This window comes from Zea mays, chromosome 1, assembly GCF_902167145.1.
Source record: "Zea mays cultivar B73 chromosome 1, Zm-B73-REFERENCE-NAM-5.0, whole genome shotgun sequence".
Classification (NCBI taxonomy): Eukaryota; Viridiplantae; Streptophyta; class Magnoliopsida; order Poales; family Poaceae; genus Zea; species Zea mays.
In genome coordinates, this window is record NC_050096.1 from 242,246,625 (window position 1) to 242,257,450 (window position 10,826).

The window sequence follows — 10,826 nt, forward strand, 5'->3', positions numbered from 1 at the left end:
AACCTTTTCACTTCCCCGCCTCCGCCCCTCTTTCTCCGTGAACGGCTCCTCCGCGAACGGCTCAACCTCTTCACATAAGTTGCAATCACACAAGACCAGTAGTTGCAATTACACCAGACAGCAGTTGCAATCATTGTTTTGTTTAACAGATTTTTGGACATAGTTATATAGAAGTTGCAATCACACCAGACCAGCCGTTGCAATTACACCAGACAGCAGTTGCAATCATTGTTTTGTTTAACAGATTTTTGGACATAGTTATATAAAAGTTGCAATCACAACAGACCAGCAGTTGTAATTACACCAGACAACAGTTGCAATTATTGTTTGTTTAACAGATTTTTGGACATAGTTATATAGAAGTTGCAATCACACCAGACCAGCAGTTGCAATTACACCAGACAGCAGTTGCAATCATTGTTTTGTTTAACAAATTTTTGGACATAGTTATATAGAAGTTGCAATCACACCAGACCAGTAGTTGCAATTACACCAGACAAGCAGTTGCAATCATTGTTTGTTTAACAGATTTTTAGGCATAGTTATATAGAAGTTGCAATTACACCAGACCAGCAGTTGCAATCATATTTTTTAACAAAATTTCCCAGAGTTATTCAATACTTGCAATCACATCAGAGCAACTTAGCAGTTGCATCCACACTACACCAGCAGTTGCAATTACAACACATCATCGGTTGCAATCATTTTGTTTACATTTTTTTAACAGATATTTGGGTAGAATTATACAACAGTTGCAATCACACCTAATGCGGGCTTCCAATCACACCTAATGCGGGGGACAGAGAGGCACGCTGACAGAGAGGCGCGCGGCGGCGCGGGGACAGGGAGGCGCGCGGCGGCGCGGGGACAGGGAGGCACTCGGCGGCGGTGGGGGAGGGTGGCGCGGGGACAGGGAGGTGCGCGACAGCGGCGGAGGGCAGGGAGGCGCGCGTACAGAAGGGCCGAGGGCGTGCTCGGGGTGTTATTGCATCTGGGTGCATTCAATATAGAGAATGCACCCAGGTGCATTTTAGTGCCGTCGTGTGTGTATATATATATATATATATATATATATATATATATATATATATATATATATATATATATATATATATATAGGGCGTTGGTAATGGAAGCCCTGGGCTTCATATAGGTGCGCGGAGCCCCAGCCAGACGAGCCGAACGTGGTCGAACCGAATGGATCGATCCAGGCGGCCCGTTTTAATGCACTACAGTTATGCAAGTATAATAGGTTGTATAAATATGCGTAAACCAACGTGGGCCACGTGTTCGTATGTGGATCGGTGACGTGTAACCCGTAAAAGGGGGAAGCGCATTTAAACAGACAGTTACGACACCGTAAATGTATTCATAACATTGCATAGATGACTGTTACTCCCCCCGATCAGAGCGCCCACGATCAGCGCGGCCACGATCCTAAAATTAAGCGGGTAATGGATATGCGCCGTGAAATATGCGTCCACGATATTGGATATACGCTTGGTGCAGGGAAAAAAATCATAATCTTCCAGAAAAGTGGAGAGTACGCATCATTTGATAGTCCGCTGCTGGGTGAAGGGCGATTTTGATCTGGAAGATGGCGGCGCCATGGGGAAACAAGACCATACGTGAGTATGCGACGCCGACGTCTGTTCATAAACAAAATCAATGCTTGGATATCGTAACAATGGTGCAGGAAGAAGAACAAGGAGGGTACCAGTTAGCGTCAGATGGAATTACGCATACAGAATCAGCTACTGCTGTAGACGCAATTACTCCACCAGCAGCTTTGAGGGCCCCAGGGGTTGATGAACAGACCATGTTTGAGGCATCAAGGATGACAGTAACTCAAGGAGGACAGCACCTTAATACTATGCGTACTATTGGTGATCATGAACAGGACACACCAGTGATTCTGCAGAGACATGTAAGTAATATTGAACTGATTTGAATTTTCAGTATTGTACGTTGAATTGTATACAGTATAAGGCAGCTAGAGATGGTGTGACATTCAGTATTTATATTGTGCATACACTGTGAAACTTTTGGCTGAAAATTGTTATGATCTACATACAACATAAAAATATGTAGGGTACCATAGATGATACAATTTATATTTTTTGCACAGGAAGTTACAATTGATCCGAGATTAGTACCTAAAGTTGGTATGACATTCAGTGGGGTGGATGAAGCATATAAATTTTATAGTAGGTATGCATATGAAGTTGGATTTCCATTGAAAAAGTATAGGGAACAGAAAAATTGTAAGTGGTTGAATTGCTCGATGGAAGGCAAAAGATCAGTAAGGGGAATATCAAACCCAAAGGTACGTAGTACCAGTTCGAAACGGACACAATGCAAGGCCGGTATGAAACTTAAAAAAATTTATGATGATGCAAAAGAGACAGTTATATCAGTGCGTATTGATCTGTTGCACTTGGATCATAATCATGAATTTTTTAAAAAGGATACCGAAAAGAATCAATTACAATGCAACAAGACGCATGATCCTGAATACATGGAGTTCATAAGTTCAATGCAAGAGAGTCGAATTCCGCAACATTGTATTATGGATTATGTATCAGAAATGCACGGTGGTCCTGAGAGTGTGCCTGTAACAGCACAGGACATGTATAACCTGTAAGTTTATGATATGTTCCGATTGATATACATAATTGATATATGCTGATTGTTGTTTCTGCCTAATGCTAAATTTTCACAATAATTTCAGGAAAAAGGCAAAGCAACGAGAAAGAAATGCAAATGATGTGGCAAAGCTACTATCCTTTTTTGCATCCTGCAAAAAGGATAATCCACAATTTTTCTCTGACTTCCAATTGGATAAAGAAGGCAAGATTTTAAGCATATTTTGGTCACATGCAAGCCAGCAAGGGGATTACATTGATTTTGGTGATGCGGTTACATTTGACACAACACATAAGACTAATCTGTATGAAAAACCACTAGGTATGTTTGTTGGTTCAAATCACCACCTACATTGCACCATATTTGCTTTCGCATTGTTGGGGGATGAAACTGTTGATACATTTGAATGGGTATTCAACGCCTTCAAAACATGCATGGGAACCGAAGGGCCACGAGTGATGCTGACAGGTACGACTGATAATAATGAATTAAATGTATATACATCAACTATGGCTTAAATTAGATATTATTTTCTTTATATAACATGGAATAAGATTCGTACAATTGTGTCATATATGTTTGCAGATCAAGATCCTGCAATGCCAGTAGCCCTCGAGAGGGTTTTCCCACACACAATACATCGTTTATGTCTATGGCATGTGCAAAATAGGTATATGCCTTTTCTAAACGAGTTGTATGCAAGATTTGAGGAAATGGACTTTAAGACACGGTTTCAATCTATAATACATCATCCTTTGACTGAGTTAGAGTTTGAGACTGCATGGTCAATGCTACTTGAAGATTTTGATCTGCACGATAACAGTACTCTGGATAAGCTGTATGGAATACGTAAGGATTGGGTGCCTGCTTTTTTTAAAAATCATTATTGTGGTCTAATGTTGTCTACACAACGTAGCGAAAGCATGAACAGGCTTGTCAAAAGTGCACATGTTGATGCAAATACTCCGCTTCATCAATTCGCCAAGCAAATGATGAAACTTCTACACAGTAGAAAGATGAAAGAGTCAAAAGAAGCAGTGGGAAGCATGGTGAGGATAAAATTGTTATGTCGTATATTGATACTTTAATATAAGTGTAAACTAATTTGCATTATATATGCCACAGGGTCAAAAGGAAACGAACACGCTATACATGTTTGAGGTAAGGGTTGCAAGAGCATACACAAGGGCTGTGATGTGTAGATTCCAGGAATCTTTGAAATATGCAACCGCATTCAAGATAATGCACGACGAAGAAGGGGGTGCAAATGATTGGGTAGTGCAACATACAACTAGATCGAATAAAATTGTTTGGGGACAGCACCAATTCAAAGTCACAGCTGATGAAGATGCAGGAAAGTATACTTGTGAATGCAAACATTGGGAACATACAGGTATGGAGTACTAAAAAGTAAATATATACATTGAAAACATATGAACAAAATCTTAAGATCATTATTGTTTTATAGGGCTATTCTGTGTACATGTACTACGCGCGTTTATGCATCTTCAGATTGACCGGATACCGAAAGAATATATTTTACAAAGATACACCACCTCTGCAAGGCAAGATGTTCCGTTTTCAAGAGATGATAGGAATTTGAAGGGGAAGGATGGAGAAACTAAGTCATATAGACAGAAGATGTTGCTTAAAAAGGCAATGAAAGTAGTGCATCATGCTAGTTTATCCAAAGCAGGAAATGATAGAGCCCTAACAGTAATGGATGAGCTTCTCGAAGTACTTTCGCGTTTGGAAACAGATATAGACGTTGAGGAAACTTGTGGAACTAGTGGAGGAGATGGTATACAGGTATGTAATGTTTTAATATGTATGTTGTAACATATTATTAATCATATTATATTGATGAGGTGTGAAACAATAAAATCTCAGGACGATGATGAAGCCAATAGAGACAACGAAAAGGATGATGAATTTGACGAAAGGAATAACAAGGTTTGGATCGTACTGTTGTTAATGTTTATTTGTAAATGATGTATAATGATCTTTCATCCAAATTTTCAGGAAATTCAAGACGTATCTATTATACTTGAACAAGGTGTGGCTAATGATCAAATACATATACCAGTACGTCCATTAGAAGATGTAATGTCTTTAACAACTTTACTGATTTGCAGTTATACATATACATGATTTATACGTTTGAGTTATTGGGTTATGATTGAGCTTAACAAAATGTGTTGTCAATTACAGGTTAATTTGCATGATCACGCAATAATGAATGTTAGTGGTGTCAGTGAACAAAATGATAATGCCAGAAAGGTAATAATGGTATAAATACTGTATGTTGGACTACATAATATTATATGCTGAGAAGTATTTACTTTTGAATTGCAGAAACTGGAATTTGCAGTCGATGGGATAAGCTTGGCAAGACCAAATAACTCAAGACCCAAAGGAAGAACAATAAAGGGGAGTGAAGAAAGGGTTATTAAATTGGGAGCAAAAGGTACAAAGAAAATGACCAGGAAATGTCAGAAGTGTGGAATTGCTGATGGTCACAACAGTAGGACATGTTTGTCAATGGAGGAAAATAGACAAAGGTTGGCAAGCCTTGCTGGACGTAAGAGAGGACGACCTCCAGGATCTAGGAACAAGGGTGGCAGTAAAGCTCCTGATTGGAATGAGACAACAACATCTAAAAAACACGCAAATGAGTTCGATAGTAGTGAGTCAGACAGTGATTAGAATCTTGTATGAGATACGATTAATTTGTTTTTACAATAAACCTTGCTTGTTTGGCAACTGATTTATATAGAGGTGGATATTGAAATCTAATAAATGGTGCGTATATTGCTTAATAATGTTGCGTAACTGGAACTACAAAACATCGTATATAACTTGTGGGATGATCGTATAATTTGTAATCTATATACCAGTACTGTTGATAACGACAGCAGTGAGTCAGGCGCGCGAGTAGTCTGTTGTTTCTGATACGAATAATCTAAGATATAAAGTTGTTGAAATCTGATAAATAGAGCGTATATTGCTTACTAATGTTGCATAATTTGAAGTAGGAAACATCGTATATGGCCTGGATGATACTCGCATATAAACAGATGGTAATATTAAGGAATGAGGTATACATATAACATCTTCAGAACATTAAAACAGATCATATTTAAAGCACACAGAAGTGAAAACATCTGATGTTCACATATTCGCGACATAACCATAAGTATCCAGCCAACTAAAGTTCACAGAAAGAACCTGGGTAACACCCCTAACACAAAGTAGCATGACAATTGTTCTGAAAACAGCACATATAAGGAAGCTTCCTACAATTGTTAACTGAACAAAATGGCCAAAATACCACAGTACGGTACATTGCCCACACCATTGCTTAGATCTGACATAGTTCACTAATTGCGCGCAAACATAAATCTCTGGATATCTAATGGAAGTGGCAACGCCTTGTTGATGCGATGGAATGTGAGTTGATGAAGGGCATGAGCACGTAGGTCTCGCGAATTGTCCTGCAATAAAAGCATAGCTTGCATTAGACACGTAAATAGCTAACATGAACAACTGATGACAACCGGATTATAGAAACAGTTAGCACAGACACTTACTGGTTGATTGAAAGAAGATATGACACCTGCATTGTGATCATAAGATTTCATGTAACTCATCACAAAAAATCCACAGTCATTTGACCCTGTCCTCATTGTTGGGCAGTTAGATGGCATATCCAATGGAAAATTACCAAACTTAGGAAATTCTGCGTTGGGGCAAACGTGTTGTAACGCTTTGCTCAGCCTACTCATTATCACCCTAGCCCATGGGAATTTCCTGCCACCTAAATAAATTGGATCATAATGATAGTCCTTCCATTCGGTGCCACCAAGTTGTATACCATAGGGATTCGAATCTAAAATGTGTATAACCCGGTGGTGTAGATTGATCACATACAGTGTCCAATGACCCCTACTAAGCATAGGTACCATTATCTGTTGATGAGAAAAGTAAATATAGGTTACATGTTGCTGTTGTAAAGTCATGATAATATAAATGTACAGTTAATGAGCTGATGAAACTGTGAACACAATGTTAATGGGACTTACCGACTTGCATTTATCCAGATTCACCAAAGCAGGCAATGTGTTGTACAAGCAATTCTGTAGGACATTTTGATCAAACGGCTGAGGATTCTTGCTGTGACGTTCCTGTTCTTCAAAATTTAACAGAGCCTATAAAAAAAAAGAGTGTGTAAGTATATTATGTGTATAGTTACAATAACTATGAAGAAGAACCTACCCCAACGTTGACATCAAGTATTAATCTGTTAGATGTCAGAGTTCGACGATGATTTTTAGAATCATCACGAACACACTCTATGAAACACTGCATGAAGACATCCTCAAGACATTTACCCTCCGCGAAAGATTCATAAATATCCATACAGTTTGCACTGTAATCACCGTAATCAATAACAACCCTGTATGATGAACAAAGGTATAGATTCTTATTTCATAAATGAACCAACTTATAAATACGTTATTCGTAATTTGGGTTACATGTACCTGCTTTGGTCAATGTCCTTGGAACAAATTAAATCCCACAGAGAACGGATACACTCTTGCTCTGTAAGTGGTGGATCAGATCCAGAGTTTGTAGTACCTTTGAGTGTATCAACCTGAAATGCAACATGGTTGTAAGTGGTTGAACATTAAAAAAATCAGTTTAATATCATAAAAAGCATTATGTAATATGTATGTTATCATACTGACATGAGGAGTTGGGGTCTGGTCAAAAACTGGCCCACTGTCATTGTGTTCCATTTCCTCTGTTGCAATTGCACCTCTCTACACAAAGGTATATAATTAGTATAACTGTGTTGTATGTATAGTAAAATGTAATTATAACATGAGACATGGACTGCTAACAAACATTTTTTTCCGGTGTCACGTCAAATTTGGGCAAGCAGGTGCAAGCTGGTGTGGTTTGAGGTGTGATATTTGTGTTCCTCAAACTTATGTTTCGAACATCAGAACAGAAATCCTGTTGACAAAAAAAAGTGTGGTTCGCATACTGCTAAAAAGAAGTATGCATACATGTACGTATAATGAGTAAAAATAGTATTATCGTTGGACAAATTACCTGTTGATCTGAAACCACATCCGATTCGTCGGGAAAGGTCTCAAGGACTGTACGGATATGCTGTTGTCTTTCGTGAATTTCTTCAAACTGAGTAGCACCCAGTTGGGTCTCAAGCTGCGAAGCTTGGGATGGCATATCGGGTGTGGGCTGGGTGGCATCAACTGTGTGTCCTTGTACACAATTATAGTGAAAATAATATATGTCAAAACTTGAATTATAAATCAAATGTTGTTGTGTATACTTGACAAAAACATAAGCTGTTAACTGTACTTATAACAAAAAACGTATGCACATGTCAAAAGATAAAATGTTCTGAATAAGGAATACCTGCTGAATCAGCCGAATTCCCCGGTTGCTGTGGCTCATCAGTCTCGTTTTCCAAATTTTCAGACTCGGCACGTAGTACCTCGTCTATCAATTCTATAAACTTGTCTGCTATGTCATATTGCTTGACAATAATTTTGTCGATGCTGTCTTTTATGGCTACGCATGACTTGTCAACCTCCAAGTCATATGCAGCAAGAATATCTGTGAATTTAGATCGATGACGATGTGGGAGATCGTTGATCTTACTTGACATCATCTCTTTGATAGATGGAAGTTTGATGTTAAAAGTTGGCCGAGGCATGGGGCCAGGGCGCGGTGCATCAAAAATATTGGTCCTGCACTCCGGCTGGTTGTTCAGCAAAAAATAGTAAGAATCCATGTCCACCTTCGTATTCTATTTGTTCAATAAATAATAATAAACAATGGATATAATACATCATAAACTTGCCTCAGATTGGCGATCGATCTTAGGTCCAACTGCATAGCATGTCTCCGTCGAGCTTCGGAACTAGAAATAAAATTGTAGAGACTGTGAGTAACCAACTGTGTAACTGTGCATAACCAACTGTGAAAATATGAATAACTTACTTCACAGTGTCCGAAAGATTCAGCCCCATGGCGAACCTTCCTCTTGTCAGCTTTGGTCAAAGCTTTTATGCTATTCTTATCAAAAAATTTAATGCGAGGTGTGCCACTCTTATTATGGGGGGCAGCGGCTGTATGCAGGTGATCCAAGTAATACAACTACATTAAAAAGAATTACAATGTTCAATAGCAATGTAAGTAGACATAACCAACATCGTAAAACATGTTACATAACTACCAAAAGTTAGGAACCAATAATGAAATAAATGTGCATACGGAAAAACACTATACTTACAAGGACAACAATGGAGCATCCATATATAGTCGTGGAGACATTTGTGGTTATCCGGTTGTGCCACTTCTTGGCAGCTTCACATAGATCATTAAAAATCAACTGGCACCAGTCGATCTCATGGAAACGGTGCATTTCTTCTGTGAGAAGCACCTCATGATATGTGATGCCCCAGCTAGCAGTTGGAAACAGCAAACGGTTGAATAGAATGAGGAAGAAACATCTGATTGAAAGGTCATCATCCTCGCCTTTCCTTAAACGATCCTGTAGAAATGCCACATTGAACTCATCTTTGGCCACACCAAGCTCTGCCCTCAAGTTGCTTGCTGCAACTGCTTCATCAATACCCAAAGGTTTACCACCTCCATGATTTGGCACGCCAAGAATAAGATGAACAATATCCTTTGTGATCTTGAGTTCCTTTCCTGGACCAGGACGTATTGTCATATCCTTGGGGTCTAGCTTGTCCATCAACCATTGGAGGTGTGATCTACTGCACAGCGCATCTACTGTCATATCAAGAATAGAAGAGAAGCCTTTACGTCTTATAGCCTCACGTTGTCTTTCATTCAAAATGTTAATGCTTGCAATGACATATTGAGGGTTGCACCTCACATTAAGCCTCTGTTAAACAATATACAACATGAAATAATTTTGTTATTATTAAAAAAATAATCAGAACATTACAAATATGAAATTGTTTGTTGGGTATGCATAACATTAACCTGTCGGGGTAGCTCCTCATGTTTAACCCTCTTTGTCACGACTTTTCTTAACACTCTTGTGTGGCTTTCAGAAACATTGCGCTTCTTTAGAGCTGGCATGAAGTCATCTTCATCAGAATCAATCTGAACTGTTTCATTGGTCACATTTTGACTGTTAGCATTTGGAGGATTTTCAACTTCTGGACATGGATTAGGATGTTCTGCAGAGGGAATGTCAACACTGAAGCACTCCTGGCTTGACTGGATTGTTATACGCTTGGGGTTATTTGGAGGACGGTCGACTTGCTTCATTTTTTTAAATTAAAAGCTGCATACATAATATACAATGTTGTAAAAAATAAAAGGTTATATATGCATATGTATTTATGGTGTGGTATGATTGAATCAATTAACCTAATTGTTTTAAATACCAAACTTAAAACATCTGAATATACTGTTCTCTATTTACATTTGCATACACATACTGAACTGTTTCAATTATTAGGAAAACTGAATATGTTTTAATAAAAACAACCCTTGCTGTGACCAAAATAATGTGTTAGCTGTAATGCTCTGAAATACATTAATGTATGCACTAAACAGATATGAAATTTTAAATAAAAAATATACTCTACGAATAACAACTAGTTGACTGCTCATTTACTAAACACATTTGCATAAAAAATCTGAATATGTTTGAGCAAAACAAAACTTGCTATAACCAAACTGTATTGTCTGTGACCTAGTGTAATAAATAATGTCTGTTTTGTAATAATACAAAACTGTATATGATTCAATAAAACATGTACTGAACTGTTCAAAAAATAAGTGAATAACAGACCTTGCTGTAACCAAATAATGTATTAGCTGTATTCATCTGAAAATACATAAATGTATGCACTAAACAGAAATGAAATTTTATATAAAACATATACTCTATGAAAAACAACTAGTTGGCTGATCATTTACTAAACACAGATGCATACATATTCTGACCTGATATACCAGCATAACAAACTGAATATGTTGCATACAGATGCATACATGAAACACATTAGCATATATGTTCTGTCCTGTTATACGTTCATAAAAATCTGAATATGTTGCATACCATTGCATACAGTTGCAAACATAAAACACAATTTGCCTGCAAC

General features: G+C 38.0%; 2 protein-coding genes across 2 annotated transcripts; one reads left to right on the top strand and one right to left on the bottom strand.

The window, feature by feature from the left end:
- The first annotated feature begins 3,861 nt into the window (after positions 1–3,861).
- LOC109943758 (protein FAR1-RELATED SEQUENCE 5-like) lies at positions 3,862–4,673 on the top strand. The gene is made up of 3 exons (XM_020547257.3): positions 3,862–4,039; positions 4,115–4,455; positions 4,537–4,673. The coding sequence occupies exons 1-3, from the start codon at positions 3,889–3,891 to the stop codon at positions 4,636–4,638; spliced, it is 594 nt and encodes a 197-aa protein (XP_020402846.1). The 5' UTR covers positions 3,862–3,888; the 3' UTR covers positions 4,639–4,673.
- A 1,385-nt stretch (positions 4,674–6,058) lies between these two features.
- LOC109942138 (uncharacterized) lies at positions 6,059–7,451 on the bottom strand. Its single transcript, XM_020543642.1, has 6 exons — positions 7,395–7,451; positions 7,188–7,300; positions 6,922–7,102; positions 6,729–6,854; positions 6,237–6,262; positions 6,059–6,140 (listed from the first exon to the last, which is right to left on the bottom strand). The coding sequence occupies exons 1-6, from the start codon at positions 7,443–7,445 to the stop codon at positions 6,059–6,061; spliced, it is 579 nt and encodes a 192-aa protein (XP_020399231.1). The 5' UTR covers positions 7,446–7,451.
- Between the last annotated feature and the right edge of the window lie 3,375 nt (positions 7,452–10,826).